Source organism: Corythoichthys intestinalis, chromosome 13 (assembly GCF_030265065.1).
Source record: "Corythoichthys intestinalis isolate RoL2023-P3 chromosome 13, ASM3026506v1, whole genome shotgun sequence".
NCBI lineage: Eukaryota > Metazoa > Chordata > Actinopteri > Syngnathiformes > Syngnathidae > Corythoichthys > Corythoichthys intestinalis.
This window is the reverse complement of record NC_080407.1, coordinates 26,963,490-26,987,938: the sequence shown is the minus strand read 5'-3', so window position 1 is coordinate 26,987,938 and position 24,449 is coordinate 26,963,490. Positions and strand designations below refer to the sequence as shown.

General features: G+C 39.8%; 1 protein-coding gene across 2 annotated transcripts in view; it reads left to right on the top strand.

Moving 5' to 3' along the window:
• Positions 1-20,543, top strand: part of LOC130928997 (oocyte zinc finger protein XlCOF6-like) — a 33,935-nt gene extending 13,392 nt beyond the window's left edge. For both annotated transcript variants that reach the window (XM_057855837.1, XM_057855836.1), the window contains exons 2-3: positions 7,138-7,539; positions 15,407-20,543. In XM_057855837.1, coding sequence (XP_057711820.1) covers positions 7,182-7,539; positions 15,407-17,301 — 2,253 coding nt within the window. In that variant the 5' untranslated portion in view covers positions 7,138-7,181 and the 3' untranslated portion in view covers positions 17,302-20,543. The remainder of the gene's footprint in view (positions 1-7,137; positions 7,540-15,406) is intronic.
• The last annotated feature ends 3,906 nt before the right edge of the window (positions 20,544-24,449 follow it).

The window sequence follows — 24,449 nt, the reverse complement described above, 5'->3', positions numbered from 1 at the left end:
CCATTGTGAACAATTTTTTCTTTGAAATAAAAAGGCAACATCAAAGGCATGCAAATTTGGCCAAAATAGGCTTAGGTGTTAAAGCAGGGGTGCCCAATCCCAGTCCTCGAGAGCCCCCATCCATTTGATTCAGGTATGTTAAAGGAGGGAGAAACGGAAAACAAGCTGGATAGGGGCTCTCAAAGATCGGGATTGGGCACCCCTGTGTTAAAGGGTTAAACTTTAAATCTTAAAAGAAATTTGCTTGTGTTTGTGCGTGCAAACTTGATTTTGTGTTGTGACTGTAAACTCAGTTACCATAACAAGCTACAGGAGATCACCTTGTTAGCCTCGTAGTATTGCCTACTGCAAGCATGCTCAAAACATCAGCAAGGCCGTGTTCACACTTGGCGCTTTTTTCCAGAAAAAAAGCTCTGCCTCCTGCGCCTACTGAGCGCTTTCTGAGTGTCTTTTGTGCGAGTATTCTAAACAGGATTCTATCTTAAACGTCACCATACATAACGGTTAGTAACGTTGGTCAACCAAATAGGCTAACGTAGTCCATCGTTAGACTAACGATGAGCGTGAGACACAAGCAATTGCCTGTTTTCTCATGCACACACGCCACACATCCAATTTCTCACGCAAAATTTTGGTCACCCCCAACAAAATCTCACTCCAAGGTTTTTCTGAAAGTTGGCAGCCTTGTATCTATCTTTACTGTTTTTGTTTTTTGATCCTCTCTTACAAATTTGAATGTGATGTAAAGCACTTAAATTATTCTCATGTAACAATTCTACATATTTACCAATAGGTAAATGGAGAAACGACTTTTCAGTAACATCTGACAAAAGTTGCTGGACACAAATCTGTAAAAATATAGTTACAACAACTACAAATAGCAATCTGCAATTTATCCAATTCAAAATACTGCATAGATGGCATACAACTTAATTTGATATGTACAAAATGGGTTTTTGCCAATCCAATAAATGGCGTTGGCCAAGGGCGTAGGTTTGGTTTCAACATTGGTAGGGACGGTATAAACTAGGGTGACCAAACGTCCTCTTTGGACATGTCCTCTTATTACATGCCCCCCGGAGCGTCCAGCCGGGCTTCACTAATTTAAGGAAAATGTCCGGTTTTTATGATGATTTTACCAATTTGAAGAGAATCCCTCTGGCCGCTAGGGGGCAGCGCTTGCCTGCATTGACGTGGCTCCTAGTGGTAGTTGCGGGAGAAGGAGTAGATCTTCTTTTTTGTTGGTAGTTCACCCTGTTTCATGGGGAATTACCACCATCTACTGACGGGTTTGCGTGAGATCAGACTACAGTAAGGAGTTCAATTAGAGGAGTTCTAAAAAGATTTGGCTCTTCGCCCTGATGAACTCGTCAAAGTATCCTTGAGCAAGATACTGAACCCCATGTTGCTCCTGGTGTTGCGTCACCAGTAGGTGAATGGCGAGATAGTGTAAAGCGCTTTGAGCGCCTTGAAAGGTGCGTTAATACTTTGTAGCGCCACCTTTTGCTCCAATTACAGCTGCAAGTCGCTTGGGGTATGTTTCTATCAGTTTTGCACATCGAGAGACTGACATTCTTGCCCATTCTTCCTTGCAAAACAGCTCGAGCTCAGTGAGGTTGGATGGAGAGTGCTTGTGAACAGCAGTCTTCAGCTCTTTCCACAGATTCTCGATTGGATTCAGGTCTGGACTTTGACTTGGTCATTCTAACACCTGGATACGTTTATTTTTGAACCATTCCATTGTAGATTTGGCTTTATGTTTTGGATAATTGACCTGTTGGAAGATAAATCTCCGTCCCAGTCTCAGGTCTTGTGCAGACACCAACAGTTTTTCTTCCAGAATGTTCCTGTATTTGGCTGCATCCATCTTCCCGTCAATTTTAACCATCTTCCCTGTCCCTGCTGAAGAAAAGCAGGCCCAAACCATAATGCTGCCACCACCATGTTTGACAATGGGGATGGTGTGTTCAGGGTGATGAGCTGTGTTGCTTTTGCGCCAAACATATCGTTTTGCATTGTGGCCAAAAAGTTCAATTTTGGTTTCATCTGACCAGAGCACCTTCTTCCACATGTTTGGTGTGTCTCCCAGGTGGCTTGTGGCAAACTTTAAACGAGACTTTTTATGGATATCTTTGAGAAATGGCTTTCTTCTTGCCACTCTTCCATAAAGGCCAGATTTGTGCAGTGTACGACTGATTGTTGTCCTATGGACAGACTCTCCCACCTCAGCTGTAGATCTCTGCAGTTCATCCAGAGTGATCATGGGCCTCTTGGCTGCATCTCTGATCAGTTTTCTCCTTGTTTAAGAAGAAAGTTTGGAAGGACGGCAGGGTCTTGGTAGATTTGCAGTGGCCTGATGCTCCTTCCATTTCAATATGATGGCTTGCACAGTGCTCCTTGAGATGTTTAAAGCTTGGGAAATCTTTTTGTATCCAAATCCGGCTTTAAACTTCTCCACAACAGTATCTCGGACGTGCCTGGTGTGTTCCTTGGTTTTCATAATGCTCTCTGCACTTTAAACAGAACCCTGAGACTTTCACAGAGCAGGTGCATTTATACGGAGACTTGATTACACACAGGTGGATTCTATTTATCATCATCGGTCATTTAGGACAACATTGGATCATTCAGAGATCCTCACTGAACTTCTGGAGTGAGTTTGCTGCACTGAAAGTAAAGGGGCCGAATAATATTGCACGCCCCACTTTTCAGTTTTTTATTTGTTAAAAAAGTTTAAATTATCCAATAAATGTTGTTTCACTTCACGATTGTGTCCCACTTGTTGTTGATTCTTGACAAAAAAATTAAATTTCATATCTTTATGTTTGAAGCCTGAAATGTGGCGAAAGGTTGCAAGATTCAAGGGGGCCGAATACTTTTGCAAGGCACTGTAAGTATAACACCAGACACCTTTCTGTAATAGTAGGCAGGCCACAGGCTAATGCTAGCGGTTAACACTACAAATGAACGTGATGGAGTCGGATAGCGGCTCTAACCTTGTCGAAACGGCTGAATTTAATGAGTGGATTGGGCACGGACTGAATCTAGCAATTACTATGCCACGTTATTTTGTATCTGTCTGTGTGTGATTTCTCTGATAGCTTTTGTGATGGTAAAGCATTCAGCATAAAGTACAATCCAACAGTGAAACTTATAATATGACCGATTAATGGCCCCAGCTATTTTTCTGTATGTGCATAATTCTGTGTCATTATTGCTATCATAAAATCTTAAATGTTTCATTTGCAGAAGATCAATATAGCTTTAATGTTCTGGGGGTCCATGTGTGCGTGCACTTATTAAAAAGTGCACTGGGGGGAAAAAAAAAAAAAAACCTGAAACCATGAAGTAAACACTTGTGTTGAGTAATTATGTCACAGCAGCCATTAACAATAAGTTGTCTTTTTGAAGTGTACTGTTCAAGCTGCGAGTCATTTGTGTTACAATGACATGTTTGCACAGGCATATTGATTTTGACAATGTAAATTGTTCAAGCCATACACGCGAGGGGTGTAACGGTACACAAAAATCTCGGTTTGGTACGTACCTCGGTTTGGAGGTCACGGTTCGGTTCATTTTCGTTACAGAAAGAAAACAAAATGTGCTAAATGTGCTCGTTGTTTATTACACACTTTTGTTCTTTCAACAGTAGTAATATTAGCCTACACAAAGCTAGAATTTTGCTCAAAAAGTAGCGGGTATTTAAAGATAATCCAACAACAATTTGTCTTTAAGAGCCCGCGTATTGGTCAGCTTGCTTTTTGTAAAAAAGAAGTCCTGTGCTTAAGAGAAAAGAAATCCCAATGATAAAGATTTTAACATGTATTTTACAAATTAAATGCCTCAATGAAACATTTTTTTGGTTATGAACGGTTTTCAAAAGCTTTATTGGTGGATTTTCTCAAGTTAAAGCGCCACACAGAAATTAATACATTTAATTGTGAAAGCAGGATCTGTGTATTGTTCTTATTATTTGATTACAGATGTTTTGGCTCATTTCAATGTATTTTATTTAAACGAGCGATTATTTATTTTATTATGTGTTTGTATTTTACAAATGTGATGTATTGATCTATTTTGTATATTTTATGTTGTATAACTTTAGTTCCTATGTGAATATTAGTTCCTAATTGTTTTATTGTGGTAGGAGGTAAGCCTGAACGATATATCGTTTAAACATCGCCATCGGGGGGGTGTAGACGTTGGAGACATATAAAATAAATGCCCAAAGTGATCATGAGGAGTTTGAAATTTCTACATGTCACTCCAAGAGTCACAGCTAAGGTAGATAAACAGAAGCATTAAATAAAGCCAAGCATTTTTCTACTACAGTACTTTATTCTTGTTAAAAAATGATTTAGTTGGACAGTTATGTTTAAACTGATCATAATTATGACATTTGAAGTGCTTAAAAACCATTTATATATATACATTTTTTAAATCACTTTGGGGGAAAAAGTGAGAAAAACCATGTCTTATATGTATCTATTTCCAATGCTAAATCTGAATAAATACATTGAGCACAAAAAACACACACACACAAAAAAAAAAAAATGGGGGGGTGTGCTACTTCGCGGTTTTTCATTTATCGTGGCGGGTTCTGGTCCCTATTAACCACGAAAAACGAGAGATCACTGTACACTGTGGTGATGGTGAGTCATCCAAAGTCTTTCCAAACAGCTATAAGTCATGTAGTGAAAATTTCTTTAAAAAAAAAAAAAAAATTGATATAGCAAACCCCACAAAAAATCGCAACAATAGTTTTTTTCCAAAATCATTCAGGCCGGAGGGTTTTGTCTTCAACACGGGGCCATGTTGGTTATTATTATAGCAGAGAAGACAGCAGTAAATAAACAAGGACAAGTCAACTGTGCCCCGATTAACCACTCAAGAGATCTGATGGACTCAAAAAGTAGGTTACGATTGCATATTAGTTTGAAAATTGACCGGATCCACCGTATTTTTACGCGAGTGACTTCTGGCCCGATCCTAGCTAACGGTAGTAGTATTGACGCAGGAGGGCCGCGCCTCGCGTCAAATAATAAACTCTGCCGTTCTTTTCGCGTGCGTCACGTTGAGCCCCTTCGGGGACGCGTCTAACACGCAGCCGTACTGCGACTGGTGTGCATTGGCTGATTGACTTTAACGCCCGCGTTTGACCTCATTCTCGCTGCGCCCACGTTGTCGCACCGTTGACGTTTCTGGGTTATACTGTCCTACCGTGTTGGTCCTCAGTATAGTAGAGAAGATGGAGTAAATATATACACAAAGAAACTGTAACCCAATCGACTCCCAGCCTCGAAATGTAAGGGTTATATTACGTCAGAAACTCGTTCGGTATGCGTCCGTTCCGAACCGAGCACCACGTACCGAAACGGTTCAATACTATTACATGTACAGTTACATCCTTAATACACACTGTTTTAAATGTTCATACTTGAATTCTTATTGTTTGGACTGCATGTACAATTGTTAAATATATCAAACTGAAAGCTGGTAAATAAATCAACGAGAAACTGTTAATCTGTATTTCATGCATTGATTCAGATTTTCAAATTATATTACAGTCCGCTTGGGCGAATTTATCGTCATTTATCGTTATAGAGGTAAATCTGCTCAATTTACTGTGATACGTGTTTAAGGCCATATCGCCCACCCCTAATCGTGATACTTTGTATCCCAAAAGGTTATCGATATGCTCCTGCCAAGAATTGATATATCGTTGGGGCGCTTCAAGGTCCCTTTTTTTTTTTTTTTTTCATTTTAAGGCATTTACAGGTTTCTGTTGAGTTTGAGTCACTCCCTCTTCATTTGGGGAGCTTCTTGGCTCCAGTCCTGAAACCCAAAATGAACCAGAAGTGACCCATACATGCCCCAAAATCATAACAAAGTGACCCAATAAAATAAACAGATTCAGAACACTGTGTGACTTCAATTTTCCAACAGGATTCTAAACAATTCTTACATTTTCTTTTAGTGATATGTTTATATTGTCCTCAGCATTAGGGTGAGCACCAGCAGAGTAGATAAATGTCACGCATCACTGGAATGAAGTACATGGAAAAAAACGTAATGATGCAAGTTGATAGGACGCTATAAGGACTATGACATTAAAGTCGGACTATTGCTATGAGAAAAAAGTCACATTATTACGTAGGGGTAGTTGCTGTGAGTAGCTACGCACTTTCCAGTACGCACATGTAACTTAACTTGGAGCTACGACGAAGCATTAGCATAAATCCTCCTATTGATTATTATTATTTCTTCACCTACATTAGCCCGACGTAATTATACGACTTTTAGTCTCGTACTGTTAATTCGACGTTTAGTCTTGGAGTAACAGTTCAATGTTTTTTCTCGTACCATTACTATAAGAATAAAAGTTGTATTATTACGTACCTGAATAAGCAGCTACGTACTTTACGTAGCGCCATGCCGCCTCTGTTAAAATCAACACTATTGAAGGCATCTTGTGTTTTAGAATTAGTTTTACAAATAAGAAAATCCTTAATATTTTGACTCATCTACATCAAATGATGATCAATAGAAAGATGTATAATTTAATGCTTCGTCATAGCTCCCAGCTATGGTAAAGTGTGTAGCAGTTTACAACTGCATTACCCCTAGGTAATAATGACTTTTTTCCCTCGTAGTAATATTACAACTTTATTCTTGTAGTTCTCTTTTACTTAAGGCCATATCGCCCATTCGTATTATGGACTTACAAGAGACTGCACACGACAGTGACACCCTCCTTTTATCCGTTGAATTAAGTCCATGCTTTGGCCACTGTGGTCTGCTTTTTTGACTTTGTACCACTTTCCCCACTTGCATCCTGAGCATGTGACATTCTCAACTTTCCACGCATGTATTTCATTTATTTATTTTTTGCTCGCCTTTAACCATCAATGGGATATTGTGCTTGTCGACACATTTACTTCATCAACTACGTCAACAATGTCGACTAGTCGGGACGGCTCTATTACATTGTGTCGTAGTGGATGACAACAAGATACGAATAAATACAAAATTGTCACAGAGGTTTACTTCTAAAGCAGTACATTTTGGGGGGGACATGTTATGGCTAATGAAGACATAAAATTTGGCTCATGTGTGATTATGGTCTTGGTCTTGCAGATGTCAGTCAAGCGCATCGTCCTGAACGCCTGAAGTCTGCTCGCATGGAGGTAGCTGAAGAGTCGCCATACATCAAAAAGCTGGAGGAAGAATTTGTCCACATTAAAGAGGAGCAGGAGGAGTACTTCATTAGACTGCAGAACCCCCACATTGAGGAGCAGCAGCAACCTCAACCCCTCAAAAAGGAGGAGGAGGACCCTCCATATGTTAAAGTTGAGGTGGTGGACATCCCCAAGTGGACTAGTAAGCCCTTGAAGGGAGACGATGGAGGTCCGAGTGAAGCCAGCAGAGGGACGGAGCCTCCGAATGGCAGCAACAGCAGTTCAAAAGAAGGATCCGAAGCAGACAACCTCATCGCTGGACCATCAGAGAGTGACGACTTCACATCACACTCGCTGTTCTGTGAGTATTACGTTACTCACCTTGAGGGGAATGTGGGGCTCTGTGTGAAGAAGAAACCGGAACTGTCATTTGGTGGGATTCGTTCAATCCGTTTAGTCTTTTTGCGACAGTGTGTCCAATCCTTGTTGTTTTACGATTTATGAATGACTCATTTTGACATCGGCACATCAGCGCGGGTTTAAGGTGTAACACATTTATGTGTAAACTTATGTAACAGAAGCGCGTGTAGAGTGATTGTCTGCAAAACAAGCATGTGCACCATGATCCATTATTTCAGGTGGCTTGAAATTCCGTTCTGAGACCCCCAATTCGACCATATTTAAAAAATGTCAACATGCATGTCTGATTCATCATTGGAAACTTTATCTTTTTTTTCTGAGCAGGAGGGTATTTTTGACACCCTAAAAGTAGGTGAAATCATGTGCGCTAAAAATTGGAGTTTCTCATTCTAAAAACAAGTTTCGGACACCCGTACTTGTACATATTAACATAAACACTTCAAGTCACGTTTTGCGACAGAAAATTTATTAAAATCAACAAAGGGGAGATAATTCGGCAATTTTGGTGCAGGGGAAGTTTTTTTTTTTTAATTTGGCGAAACAAATAAAATCAACAACTACACCTTGAAGAGGAAGTTCCCCACACTTTGCAATTTCAGTTAGCAGGAGTAAGGACTACCCATCTGTACTAATCAGGAGGCCCTTCTCGGATGATGCCAACGTCTTCATCTCTGCCGTATGTATTGAGGCTTCTTGAGGTAATGCACAGGGAAGCCATTGTCATCATCATGCACTTCATTGTTTTCCCTCGCACAAGTGATACTCGAGGGCTGAAACTGTCTGCGGTCCATGTCCCCCCAGACTGACGTTATTCCAAACCGCCGCCCAACATTATTGCAGTCTTTGTCGTTGTGTAGCCCATATTCCAGCAATTGTGCGTTTTGTACTCAGGAAGTATTCAAGGGTAATGTTTGCAAATGCTCCCATGTGTAAAACGAAGAGCAGAAATGTCTCGTCTGTATTGTTCGCCTCCATGGTTTACAAAACATTGCGGTATATAAACGTGTCAATTACCGCTTTGAAGGTATAACTTTGTATGAAAACGACACTGTTTCAAAATTACAAAAAATTTTCTGTCATACCGTTCTTCCGGTATAAACTATCATCGACGACTTGGACAGCGCATTTATGTGACAAAAATAAGGTAAGGTGATGCAAAAATGCTACTCCTTTAACCCCTTTTTTGACGTTCATTTTGCTTTTCCTGCTTGTTTTATGAAATATCGACAGGGCTATCCTTCTCATTAATATTACGTTCCGGTTCAAATTGGAAGGGCAGAACCGTCGACATGTTTATGTAGTTCACGAGAGACACTGTGGAAGTCTGGCAGCGAGCCCACCGTCACCGCGCTGCCACGTCAACAAGAATCATGGCGTTCAAATAGTTTTGCAAATGTTATCAAAACGAAAACATTAAGAGTGGTTTTAATATCAAATTAGTATACTCATACTAGCATTCATGTTCTAAGAATTACATGTCTTTCTATTCTTGGATCCCTTTAATGGCTGCTCGTATAATCTTCAAAAGTTTTTTTTATCATTGGCTTTCCAATTTTCCGGCTTCAAATCACCCAGATGCAGACATTCACATTTAAAAGGGATATGTTGCCCGAAAATGTTCTCCAAATGTGCATGAACTTCAGTCCAGTAGGGTGTAATAACGCTGCATTTCCAAAATATATGTGAGTGGTCCGTTCCATTTGTTCCAGAGTCTCTCCAGCAGGCGTCTCCTTTACCCAGGTGTTGTTTTGGACTGGGGTTATACTAGTGAAGTATCTCATAATATATTTCCAACAGAATTTGCGCCATACATTCGAGCCTGTAGTGGTCCATTGTAGCTGGCACATGTTCTCCCAACTTTTTTTTCTCAAGTGGCATAATTCCTTCCACTTCCCATTTTTGTTTTATATAATGAGTATTATTCATCTTTGTTGACCTCATAAGTTTATACAATTTGAAAATAATTTTAGTACGGGTCTTCGACTCGAAGAGATCTACAACTTCTTGGAGAACCAGAGTTTCTTGTCTAGTTATGTTCTTTGTTACATCATGGTGATAATAGTGTCTAACCTGTCGGTATCTGTAAAAATCGCCTTTTTCTAGGCCGTTTTTGGATATCAACGTTTCAAAATCCTGAAATTTATCATCTTGTGTGAATGAGTGATATGAAGTCAAACCTTTTTGAAATCCACTTTTTAAACCTTGTGTCTTTTGTTCTGTTTAAATTCTGTATCGAAAGCACACCACCTTAACCTTTTCAATGAGTTCTCAATTCTACATTTTTTACAGATCTCCTGCCAGACATGGAGTCAATGATGGGTCATATTGCCACCTGTAATGTTAAAACTATGCCACGATACAATGTCGGCCATCAAAGCAGACATTAGAGTTCCCTTCAGCCTTGTACATTCAATTTCTTTCCAACGTGTATTGTATGTTGGGGAACATAAACAAATTAGAGGTCTAAGTTGGGCTGGGTAGAAATAATCGTGTAAATTTGGAAGTTCCATTCCACCTTTATCAACTGCATTGTTTTAAATTAGATTTTAGCCTGTTTTCCTTGCCACAGATATCTTGAAACTAACCTCTCCCACTCCAAAAATTGTTTCAGTGGGATCTTAATAGGTAGACATTGGAAGAGGTAGAGCAGTCGTAAAAATATGTTCATCTTAGTTGATTCTATCTTTGAACTCAGACTCAAGAAGGCTATGAGATTCCATCTTTGCAGATCTGCTTTAAATTTAAGAGATTATAATTAAGTTCGAATAAATTTGTCATGTCTTTTGGTATCTGAACACCCAGGTACTTAATTGAATCCGCCTCCCAGTTCCAGTCATACATTATTTTAACCTGTGGTGGAGGATCACGTGGTGGAGGATCATAGTTAAATGTCAGGGCTTGTGTTTTATGTATGTTAATTTTATATCCCAATAGCCGGCCATATTCCTCTAACATAGTCATTAATTTAGGTAATGTCTGTCTATCGGGCCTATTAATAATGTTATCGGATCATTGGGATGACGTCATAATTCCTATTATCGGATCGATAATTATCGTGCCCCTCAAGTTAGAATATATCGAAAAGGCGATATATTGTGATACTTTGTAGCCCAAAAGGTTATTGATATGCTTTCTTCAAAATATCCTTTTGATGATGATGAAGCTTTTTATTTCAAGCATGCACAAAGAAACCGATATACAATATAACTCATGTTGGCGTTGGCTCTCTACCTCGTACTTACAACAGTGCGCATTCGTTTTCTTTTCGGGAGGCTTTCATAAAAACTTAGTCGACACACAAATACTGAGAGTCTCATGGTGCGGTCGAACAATAAACACAAGTTTTAATGAATGAGTGACACACATTTCACAATCCGACTCCATTATATAGACCCTACCCACGTGACCTCACAACTCCTTCCTCCTGACTGGTGCCGCCCAATTGTCCGTCAACACATCATGTTTACCTGTTACGGCTACGTACATTCCTCCTATTTACGACGTGTTTTTCTGCTCGTTAACATTAATAATCAAAATGGTGAAGGCGTGTGTGGCGGTCGGTTGCAATAACAGAGAAGATAGATGGAGAAGACGGAGAGACTTGAAGTTCTACCGGATTCCGAGAGACCTGGAGAGAAGAGAGCGAGATGGGCTGCTGCAATTCGACGAGAAAACTGAGCTCCAAACGATTACCACAGATTATGTAGTAGTCATTTTATATCTGGTAAGATGCATTTAATATATATTTAGAGGGTTTTGGGCTGACAACCACAATTAAGATCATTGCTAGGCTAATCGCCGACAACACACACGTATGTATGTAGTGAGAGTGCTATCGCTAAACCATATAAACATTAAAAGCCCTAACTCCATTGACAAATGACATGAAATACATTGACAGTGGATGTTAGCAATAACAAAAGATTTTGAATTGAAAATTTCGTAACTCACCTTTCCAAGCACAAGATAGATTCCTGCCGAATTTTCGTGGACGAGGACCTGTTTCACCCAACCAGCAACGAAGTATTTATAAGCCTCCAAGCTCTTAAAGTTTTTCAAACTTTCGTGAGAATAGGCTGATTTTTTGTGGACAAGATAGTTGTACATATCAGGCTAGCTAGCAGATGTCAGGCACATACGGCGGAAACAGCGATTTAGGCATCAAATATGGATCTGGCGAATGGATAAACTGAAGCTTTTCCACATAACGCCTTTTATGCAACACATCCAGTGAGTTTACGGCATCAGAAAGCACCGGGTCTTCCATGAAATGCATTTTAAATTCCTCGATCAATTGAAACCAATGCTAATACAGAGACAAAATGACGGACAAGGGGGCGGAACCATACAGCGAGCACGTGGTTTTGTGACGTCGGTGGGTAGGGTCTATATACCCTACCCACCGACGTCACAAAATCACGTGCTCGTTCTATACAGTCGCCAGATCCATATTTGATGCCTAAATCGATGATTTTTGACCGGCTGCCTTCGCCGTCTCTGCCTGACCCTGATATTTACAACTATCTTGTCCACACAAAATCAGCCTATTCTCACGAAAGTTTGAAAAACTTTAAGAGCTTGGAGGCTTATAAATGCTACGTTGCTGGTTGGGTGAAACAGGTCCTCGTACACGAAAATTCGGCAGGAATCTTGTGCTCGGAAGGTGAGTTACGAAATTTTCAATTCAAAATCTTTTGTTCTTGCTAACATCCACTGTCAAGTCTAATGTATTTCATGTCATTTGTCAATGGAGCTAGGGCTTTTAATGTTTATATGGTTTAGCGATAGCACTCTCACTACATACATACGTGTGTGTTGTCGGCGATTAGCCTAGCAATGATCTTAATTGTGGTTGTCAGCCCAAAACCCTCTAAATATATATTAAATGCATCTTACCAGATATAAAATGACTAGTACATAATCTGTGGTAATCGTTTGGAGCCCAGTTTTCTTGTCGAATTGCAGCAGCCCATCTCGCTCTCTCCTCTCCGTGTCTCTCGGAATCCGGTAGAACTTCAAGTCTCTCCGTCTATCTTCTCTGTTATTGGAACCGACCGCCACACACGCCTTCACCATTTTGATTATTAATGTTAACGAGCAGAAAAACGCGCCGTAAATAGGAGGAATGTACGTAGCCGTAACAGGTCAACACGATGTGTTGACGGACAAGTGGGCGGCACCAGTCAGGAGAGCGGAGTTGTGACGTCACGTGGGTAGGGTCTATACATGTACCTCACATTTTACAATTTAGTGGGCGTTAACATTAATCATTCAAACCATTGGTCAACAGTTCTGGGGGTTGTCTGTGACTTCCCCTTATTGGATTATCAAAGATTTGAGTAGACTAAGGGGGATCATGTTACACCTTTGTGTTCTTCAAAGGACTAAGATAACTTTGCTTACTTTTATGACACCAAATGGTATATGTTAAAACTAACCAGAATGTGAACGAATGATTGCGTTAACTAAGAATAAAAGGCTACATAATTGTACGCAAGTAAACATATGAGTACGTAACACTCAGAAAAATTATTTGCACTCGACAGGGAGTGGAAAGAAGAAAAACGTAATTTAATCCTACCCCTGATCTCATCGTCCAGCAGTCTTATTTCGTGGGATACTCCTGTCCTTTAAAGTGCACGTGACACGAAAAAGCATGTGTATTTCATAATACACGCGGTATTTTATGCTCCTGAATGATATGGACCGCTTGGATGTGTGTGGAAGCGATCGCTATATTTATTCAGTTTTTTTAATCCCGCACCATGTAAATGAGTGACTTCGGTCTTGCATTGAGGAGGAGGGCGCTGTGACGTGTACGGATGAAGGCGTCCTCTTCACTATTCAGCCGTACTTTTGTGTATGAGGACTAAGGATTCAGCTGATTTTGCGGATTAATATGTTTATTTTTCGCATCACGCCAGCCAAACAGTTGCAGAAAAATCTTGCTGTATGAGGGAGAGGCGTGTGCGTTTTTGGAGTTTCAAAAGGTTCCCATTCACCGTGGATATTGGCCAAAGCAAGCCCTACTACTGTGGGACCAGGGGACTTACAAGGAAGTGAGTAAACATCGTGTTGTGTATTATGTCAAATAGGATTACAGCGATTACAAAGTAAACACTACAAACTTTCTTTAAATTAAGGACTACTTACGTTTGATCATCGATAAGCATGTAAAAAGCTCTCCTCATGCACATTAGCTGCATGTTAGCTGCACAACAACTGCAGCCGCCCTCCTCCGGGGAACGAGCTGTAAATTGCTCTCCGGCGAAGACAATTGACAACCCAGTCATGTCAAAACATCCGGGCTAGTTATGTGTGATTCGAAGTGATTCCGCTTCGAAGACTTTAAAACATCACTCCCTTCGGGTTAGCATGTCTACTAGCTGTCACGCCTTTTGGTTTGTTTACATTCTCCGAAGCCGGGGAAGGAAAATGACAAATGTCCGATTTAGGTGTCATAAAATATCATTCGGGAGGTGCGACAGTAAAGGTGGAGTCGACAGTTTTGACCATTATGGAGTAATTTTGCCATGTCGTCCTGAATAACTGCATTTTTATTATGTCATATTCCATTTAGCACAAGACTGTTATTTGTCATGACCATTTCATTTATTTAGCAATTGGGGATAAATACTTGGATAAAAAGAATATCCTGTAAAAATACTGGAGTAGAGAGACTGAAACAATGACATTTTGCGGCTCTCTTCGTCGCGTTTTCCTCGTTCTGAATAATTCCCCCTCAAGGGGCTGAATAGTGAAACCGATGAGTCCAGTCTCTTGCTGACGTCATCCACCTGTTGGGGACGCTAGAGCCCTATAATGGTAGGCGTGGCTAACCGGCAGATTAAAAGACTTAATTTCTCGTCTGCGCTTTGCTAAATTGTTGTATATGGTCGAATCGTCTCAAAAAATGATTCTAATTCACATAATAATGCTATTTAAGACTATTTTTCTCCTGTCGTATGCTCTTTAAATCCACACAATGAAGAGACAGGAAATAAATTAAAAACAAGAAAACAAAAACAACTAAACCAATGACAACCAACTAGACCAACAGAGTTTGCTCATGAATAATAATTCTCAAAATATATCAACCAATTCTCCAAGAACAGCGTCAAAAATTGTCAGTAAATGTCATTACATTGTGACCAGACCATTATACAACAATTTAAATTTTTGGATATTTTGACAGTGCTTGTAGTGTTTGTCTATTTTTTCTTTTATCGTATTGGTTAGGGTCCTGGGCTGGAATTCCTGCAACCAATATTTACACACAAAAAAACTATAGTCAAGTTTCCTGAAGGAAATATGGGCGACACCATCTTGAACAGTGTCTTCCTCGAACTTCCGGTTTAGAAAAAAACATCAGTTGCGGTTGAAGTTAGGAAATGTTGACGAAGTTAAAACTGCGAAATGAAGTCAGGGGAACCAACGGAATCTCCAAAAATGGATTCTGCACGACGTAGATGGGACGTTGATGAGATTGGATGATTGTTCCTATCACTTCATTTGTAATTCGTGGACAAAATTAGAACAACAATTATAACATTGGACATCAAATTTTCGGTCGCATCTTTATGCGAAACAATGTCTCCTGTGTCTCAAAATGAACTGACGTGTATTTTTTCACTTTATTTTTTGATGAATATTTTTTTAAATCCTGCAATGAACTGAATCCGCGCAACGTGAACCGGAAGTCGTGAAGGATCAAGGTTCTCATTTTCAAGTTTTGCACAAAGAAAAGACTGGCCGATGAAACGGTGGTGGTCCATAAAATATATCAGTGGTTTTCTTGTGTCTTGCAGGTTTCAGAAGATATCTTGGTGCTGAGCTGCAGGAGCCAGAATCTCCTGGCGTAAAAGAGGATGTTGAGCTCCCCCAAATCAAAGAGGAGCCAAAACCCTGTCAACAGAAGCAACTTCCAATCAAAAAGGAGGAGGAGGAGGAGCTGCCATGTGGCAAAGAGGAGGAGGAGCATATCACCAGGTGGACTGGTGATCCCTTGAAGAGTGAAGATGGTCTGAGTGAGGCCGGCAGAGGGGCGGAGCCTCCAAGTGGCAGCAGCTCAACAGAAGGATTGCAAGCAGACATTTTCATCGCTCCATCAGACAGAGATGGCGCCACGTCACACTCACCTTACAATGATGATGGTCATAAGACATCTCACCGTGACGACAAACTCTGTAAATGCTCTCAGTGTGGGAAAACCTTTGCTAATAAGTGTAATTGTCGGATGCATATGAGGAGCCACACTGGTGAAAATCCTTTTTCCTGCTCTGTTTGTGGAAAAGGTTTTGCTTTGGTAGGAAACTTAAAACAACACACAAGAACCCACACTGGCGAAAAACCTTTTTCCTGCTCAGTTTGTGGAAAATGTTTTGTTCAGTCGGGATACTTAACAAAACACACAAAAACCCACACTGGTGAAAAAGCTTTTTCCTGCTCAGTTTGTGATCGAAGATTCGCTCGGAAGCAACAATTACAACAACACATAAGAGTACACACTGGCGAAAAACCTTTTTTCTGCCCAGTTTGTGATCGTCGATTTGCTCAGAAGCAACAGTTAAAAATACACACAAGAACCCACACTGGCGAAAAACCTTTTTCCTGCTCAGTTTGTGGTCATGGATTCCGTCAACAGCAACACTTAAAAAGTCACGAAAGAACCCACACTGGCGAAAAACCTTTTTCCTGCCCAGTTTGTGATAAAAGATTCAGTGACAAGACCACCTTAAAAAAACACACAAGAACCCACACTGGCGAAAAACCTTTTCCATGCTCAGTTTGTGGGCAAAGATTCAGTCGAAAGTCCACCTTAAAACTACACACAAGAACCCACACTGGCGAAAAACCTTTTCCATGCTCAGTTTGTGGGCAAAGATTCAGTCGAAAGTCCACCTTAAAACTACACACAAGAAGCCACACTGGTGAAAACCCTTTTTCCTGCTCAGTTTGTGGAAAATGTTTTGTTCAGTCGGGATACTTAACAAAACACACAAAAACCCACACTGGTGAAAAAGCTTTTTCCTGCTCAGTTTGTGATCGAAGATTCACTCGGAAGCAACAATTACAACAACACATAAGAGCACACACTGGCGAAAAACCTTTTTTCTGCCCAGTTTGTGATCGTCGATTTGCTCAGAAGCAACAGTTAAAAATACACACAAGAACCCACACTGGCGAAAAACCTTTTTCCTGCTCAGTTTGTGGTCATGGATTCTCTCAACAGCAAAACTTAAAAAGTCACGAAAGAACCCACACTGGCGAAAAACCTTTTTCCTGCCCGGTTTGTGATAAAAGATTCAGTGACAAGACCACCTTGAAAAAACACACAAGAACCCACACTGGCGAAAAACCTTTTCCATGCTCAGTTTGTGGGCAAAGATTCAGTCGAAAGTCCACCTTAAAACTACACACAAGAACCCACACTGGCGAAAAACCTTTTCCATGCTCAGTTTGTGGGCAAAGATTCAGTCGAAAGTCCACCTTAAAACTACACACAAGAACCCACACTGGTGAAAAACCCTTTTACTGCTCAGTTTGTGGTCAAAAATTCACTCAGAAGAGCAGCTTAAATCAACACACAAGAACCCACACTGGGGAAAAACCTTTTTCCTGTTCAGCTTGTGGTAAAAAATCCGCTCACAAGTATCGGATTAAGAGACACGTGTGTATTGGTGTGAGAAGCAGTGGCCAATGACTGTTTTGCCTGTCATTCATGCTGCCTTCATCAGATTGTGCACACAGGTTAATTGTAGTCTGTAGTTTCCTCAAATCCTGTTGAGGCTCAAATCCTGTTGAGGCAGTATTGGTGCCTTACATGTGCTTTGTCCAATCCTTGTATGATGTGGATCCACACTATTAGGCAGTATTGGTGCCTTACATGTGCTTTGTCCAATCCTTGTATGATGTGGATCCACACTATTGCCAAAAGTATTTGCTCACCTGATTTAACTCTCAAGTTGAGTGGCATTATTCATACAATACTCTCCCTCTTTCAAACTACACTTTTCACAGCTAATATTTGAAACGGTGGACCCCAAATTACAAAAATTCTAAATCACTCATCAATAATATAACTACATAAATAGGGAAAACTATGATTGGCTCACAAATATTAGTTTTTTGGGGGAAGGATGATTACATATAATTTAAAAAGTTACTATTACTACTCTTGATTGGCAGTGACATATTAAGACAGAGTATTGGGGCCAAATAAAGGGAGGGGGGAAAAATGACTACGAGATTAAAGTTGTACTCTAATGACAAGAAAAAAAGTTGTATTATTATGTAGGGGTAATGTAGCTGAATAAAGGGTTACGCACTTTATGTACACGTAGCTTAGCTGGGAGCTCCGACAAAGCATCAGTAAAATCTTTCCATTTATTATAAATTTATGCAGATGAGCGAAAAGTTAACGGATTTACTTATTTTAGAAACTGATTCTGAAACACAGCCTCAAGAGATGATTTCATTATTGATGACTTTAGTGGAGGCGGCATAGCGCTACAGAAAGTACGTGGCTGCTTATTCAGCTACATTACCCCTATGTAACAGTACGACTTTTTTTCCTCGTAGTAACAGTATGACAATAATCTCATAGTCCTCGTCTTTATTTTGCCCTTATACTTTGTCGTACAAATCGGACATTGATAATTAAAATTGTTTGAGCTTTTAATCATTCCAACCCCCGTCGATGAAAATCTCTCGACTCTGCTTCGAATTTTAAAGTGCTTGTACTTCACTGTTCTTGTTAATTAAACATGGCAGTGACATCTGCATTTACGTTTTTTTTTTTTTTTTTTTTAACTTTTTTTAGTTGAACCCTTTAACACTTACCTTAACCTTTTTTTCCCCAAATCTGCATACCTTTGATCTTGCCTTTATATTTCAAAGAAAAAAAAATCAAAATTGCCAGATTGGGTCCTTTTTTTAGGACACCATAACCTTCATGTCCAAACTATTGTTTTCATCAACCAATTCTAATCAACATTCTGGACCCAAAAGGACAAAAAAAATCAAAACATTTTTGTCAAAATTTGTCATTTTGATGTCCCATTGACAACCAAACATGCTCGACGAAACGTTTTTAAGCGTGATATTTATTCAACTTGTTAGGATAAAACATTCAACAGAAAAAAATGAAGTTGAATAGTTTTATATTTGATAATTCAACGAAAATAGCAAGTATGGTCAAACGCAAGAGTGCAAAATAGTGGCTATATATTATACACAGTATGTAATTATTATATATTAATATATAAACTACAATATTAAATTTCTTAGATACTTTTCCTTTCAATGTGCAAAACAGGCCATAAAATGAAAACTATATTCATTTTTTAGTCTTTGATTCCTCCAAAGCCTTGGTAGAACTGCACTGGCAGTTCCATTCTGGGTGGAGACACAGGCCCATGCTGGCTCTCTCCGATTTCGGTCTATGACCACACTGGAATCGCCACTGTCCTCTCCAGGACATAGGTCAGGTAGAAGACGAGTACTTATCTCATTGTCATTTCACAGCACATAAACAGTAGCCTGGTACACCAGACTCAACGCTGTTCCAGCTATTGAGTCTGGCCACCCTTCCCACGGAAACAATTTCCAGGGCGGAGCAAGCCACAGCATACAGACAGCGGAGTGGACCAATCAGCGACGGGCAGACGTGACGTTAGTAAAATGGCGACTTCAGGATGACGGACTTGCGCGCGGAAGTAAACATGAAGAGAGCGGAGTTTATTCGACATGGCTAGCGCGAGACAGATTGTTGTCAGTGACTCGTGTCGATGTGTTTTTGGTCATTTAAAACTGATTTTACCGTGGATTGGAACATATTCTCGGCTCTGCCGTTCACCGTCTGTGTTGCTGAAGGGACGACTTTCGACGCGCAAGAGTGACGTTGCTCGTGAAGAACACGTCACGCAAATAAACGAATCTGATTTGTCGATTGATTTTGTATCTGCTCGAAAAGGCCGTCAATGGGATGGGTCCCAGACTATTTCTCTCTGTTTGAAAAATACAGGGAGAATAGTCTGGCAGAGCCAGGCTACATAAACAGTATATCTATTCCTCATCACAACACAAACTGTAGCAAAGTAGTAGCAGGGGTGAGAGTGGCTAGAAATTTCTTGCCGGAACTCCCTGACATTAAGGTCGCCACAGAGCCAAAATCTTTTTTTTTTTTTCCTTGTTGGGGGTGTGGTCAAACCTCGGAAAACCAGATAAAATCAGATAAAACAGCTTTTGGCACAGTTATTCCTATAACACACATTTTCATACAAAATTGTATTTTTTTTTCACTGGCTTACAAAAATTAAAGTTAACAGAACAAGCAGTAAACCCAACCCCAAATCTCCTAATGTTTCCCCACACATTTCCTAAATTCAAAACCTCAATTTTAACTACTTAAGAACATTGGATGTTCATTAAAATAGCGTACTGTACGTAACACGTCGGCTTTGCTCATTATTGTTCATGATGTTAGCAACTGTTGCTGGGGGGGGTCATACATGCATTTGTCCCTCATGCTAGATGTTGCATGTTTTTGTTGTTATCCACTATTTTACAATAGTATTGTTTCCTACATACCCTTATGATATTGGTCAGTTTATTTTTGTATTTTTTTTCTGCCTTTGTAGTTCTTTGTTTTATGAATCCTTTATACAGTGTATTTTTCTTCTTCCAAGCGTTTTGTAATCCCTTCGTGAACCATGGTCAATCTTTGTACTACTGTTTTCTGCTGTACCGTTGTATTGGACAGTTTTTATCATATAATGATGTGAATATATTAAAATATGTTTCATATACACAGTCGATGTCAATTCCATTACATTTTCCCAATTTTGTGCCAGTAAATCTTTTTTAAATGACTCTGTCCTCACTCGCCTGTACTTGACATTCTGCTCTGGCAAATTTCTTAGCTGGGTGCCGTTATAAACTGTAAAAACTGGTAGGTGATCACTAATATTGTTAATTAACAGTCCGCTTACTGGATTACTTTTAATGTCATTGGTGAATATATTATCTATTAAAGTAGTACTGTGGGTTGTGATTCGACTCGGTCTGGTGATTTTTGGATAAAAACTCATACTGTACATGGTATTGATAAATTCCTCTACCGCTTGGTGCTTGTTCGGATTGAGCAAATCAATACTGAAATCCCCATTAAAATGAACACATCTTTTTGAATGGCTTTTGAAAACATTTCTCCTATTCAGTCCCTGAATGTTTCAATACTAGAGCCTGGTGCTTTATATATACAGCTGATTATTACATTTTTGCTTTTTTCATCTAATTCAATTTCATACATCCCAACAGGTTATCAACCATACCAAGATTCTTGACATCAAACTCCTGAAATTCCTTCCAGGGTTTTAAAAGTCACAAGGAATTTTCGATTCCAATTGCAAAGATCTGCTTTCACAAACTGTCAAATGACTGTAAGCGACTGTCAAACGACGATAAATTGGAAAATAAACTGTGCCCCAAACCCAAAAAGAGGGCATGAGGACGCATGACGCGCACGTATACGACACCGCTTGCTTTTTTTTTTTTTTTTTTAAATACTTTTCATTGTCCAATGTGAAACAGACAGGAACGCTCCTTTAATGGGCCTCATTTAACAATGGTCATTGATGGTAGCTTTGCATGTAATGCAAAAGAAATAATCTTTGTCATTCCTTTTTTTTTGTGCGCGGCACAGCCCAAACCGGTTGCCCATCGACACCGTTCAATACCGAAAAGACCGGAATTCTCGTGTGACGCAGGGAATATTTCGAAAGACACCCCAAAAAAATTAGCGTTCACGCCAAAACGCATGTTTTTGGGGGGGTGAACAAACTTTTTTTTCAAACTGTATCTAGTCCTAATATTGTTATCCAATTCACATTAATAATACGTTGAAAATTTCAGGAAAGTTAGGGGTAGAAAACAGAATTTGCCAAAAACCTACGGTTCCCCCAAAATTTCCCATTCGTTTCTAATGGCATGCCATTCCCACGTACGTCGTTCCATTCATTTCTAATGGGCAAAATTTCCCCTTTATCTACAATGGCAGAAAAACATAAATAGTTGTGATTTTTCTTCACATTACAGCCCATTGACATTCAACTGGCACACAAGTAAGTCGATGCCTTTGACAGCTATGTACGTCCTTGCCAAGGACGGCCATGTATGTTGATGCCATTGACATTCACGTATCTTGATTCTATTGATGCCAATGTAGTTGGATATCATTGACAGATACTGTATGCATGTCGACGCCATTGACGGCCATGTACGTCAATATATCAACAGGAAATGGCCTGATTTCAATGGAAAGTGAACCTGAAATATCCCCAAATCAACAGGAAGTGATCTGAAATGAGCAGGACGTGACTCTATGGGGTTTGTCTGCGAAAGCAAAGCTACCATCGCAATTTCTCCAGAAATTGTAATTTCAAGTTTATAAACAAGATTTAGGCGCTATCATTTTGATGAAACTCAATGATTATCGTGGGAGCGGTTCATGAACGTCTTGTTATAATCACATCAGCGCAACAAAATACTGCCAAAGGAAAATTTGCAGTCAATCAATTTTAATTATTGACGAAGCTTAGTACTAGGTTTGATACACCCAACAATAAAACTAATAAAGTGAACAGTATGATTCACATGTAATACAGTTTACACAAACAGATGCTTCAATTGTTTGTTTACTTTCACGCTTGTGTACTTGTTTGCTCGATTTTGTAAGCTTTCAGGGTATCACCCTCATCGAAGAGTACCAAGTTAATGCATGACAACCTGTATTGTTTACATCAAAATTTTTACAGTATATTTTAGAAATGTGTATAGATTGAAAAGTAATGTCAACAAATGATAGGCACAATATTATATTATAAAATTTTCATGATCCACATCATGCTGCTGCGTATGCTGGGGAGGGATAGCTGCGAGTGCCTACTGATGGTGACTGCTGGCTGCGGCCACTGAGCCCCTTTTTAAAGGGCAAAAAAAAGCCTTTCAATTTGATGTTTTGACGGCTGACCATGACCATCCATTTTTTCTGCTGCTCTTGGTTCTTGGGGAAACCATAAATACAACAGCCCTTTTCAGACCGATTGGTGAATCCATATGCTGCACAACCAACCATCATTCACAGCCCACTGATCTATAAAATGTTAGGTGTAAACAATGATCCATGACACCAATTTCACCAGTTGTTCAAGATAAAAATCTGATTTTCTATATCAAAGGGTAAGGAGTTGTTATTTTTTATACATTACACCATGTGACAGGGAAAAAAGGTTCTTGGCTTGTAATTTTATTTGTGTTGCTTGGGTTCCAACATACATTATACCATGTGACAGGGAAAAAAGGTTCTTGGCTTGTAATTTTATTTGTGTTGCTTGGGTTCCAACTACAGTAAATGAAAAAGTGCAACTAAAGAAGGTAAACGTTTGGTTTTGCTTAAATTAGAGCCTTCAAGATTTCTGATTTTATGTCCTAGTTTTGAGGAAAATACAGTATTTGTCAAATGACATTTTTTTGTGAGTGTCAGGTAAAACTAAGTCTATAAAATAAGAAGGAAAATTAATATTTAAGCGATTAAAACTCTCAAGAGTTGAACTCCTCAGCTACCCTTTAAGTAGGCGTGTCGCAACCCAATGTGAGTCCCGCCAGGATGTGAGTGGAGCATGCGCACTGCGCAGTAGCGGAGCTCCTCACACTTATCTGCACATGTGCGCCGCCATCTGGTCGCCACACACACATTAGTTACCATTGCTGAAATAAAATTTGCTCAGCAACACGCTAACCCACTGAGTAAGTTCACGACGCAGGAAGTTCAGAACTACTTGACTGGAACCGTCCATCTTCAAGTGGTCTTTGTGCGCGTTGAAGCTTCGCAGCATAGTTTGCTTAGCTTAGCTTGTGGAAACAGAACAATGTGGTTTGACGCTTGAATATCAAGTTGGAGCCTCCTAAAGTGTGCAAAATGCGCGCAAGAAGGATGCCAGCCGCAAAGTTCAAGGCGGAACATTGTGGCGCAACATTTCAGCGACAACATCAACTTTCGACGGCTTGCAAAATGCAAGTAAAAGTTGTTCTTCGCAGACTACCAGGTTGGTTCACCGATTCGGGAAATGCAGTACTATTCATTTTTTGTCCCCATGGTATTGAATTTGAAATGAAAGATTAGCATTCAATGACAAACCTCTCTGTTTAAACAAATTGGACACCGTCGTTTTGAATCATAAAGATAATTCTTGATTGATCCTCCAGAAGGGAAATTTGGGTATGGCGGAAAACACTCGGGTGGTTTGAAGTTCCGCTCTTCCGACCCTAAATTGGCTAGCCTGACCATATTTTCATTTCCAAAAAGAGGACACTCAGCCCGGCCTCGAGATTTTGATAAAGTTTACTCTACGATGCCTTATTATTAGAGGTGGGAATCTTGGGGCACCTAACCATTCGATTACGATTACAATCAGTGTTGTCGCAGATTACTTAAAAAAGTAATTTAATTACTGATTACTGATTACACCTAAAAAAGTAATCTAGTTACTTTACCGATTACTTCACTATCAAAGTAACTAAGTTACTTTAAAAGTAACTTATCAGTTACTTTTTACCCATTTTTCTCCTTTTGTTGCCTCAACATAAAAATAACAAACATTTCATCAAGTGTAATTGAGTTTTTCACATAAGGCTTAATCTTTGAGTTAGCAGTGGTTTAATTAGTCGATGGAGTTGATTTCAACCACCATTGACTCACGCTAGCTTAGCCACCCCGGAGCCCTGACACTAACAAATAACTGACAAACTGCACGGAATTTGTTCAAATCAACTCCAACGACTAACTAAACC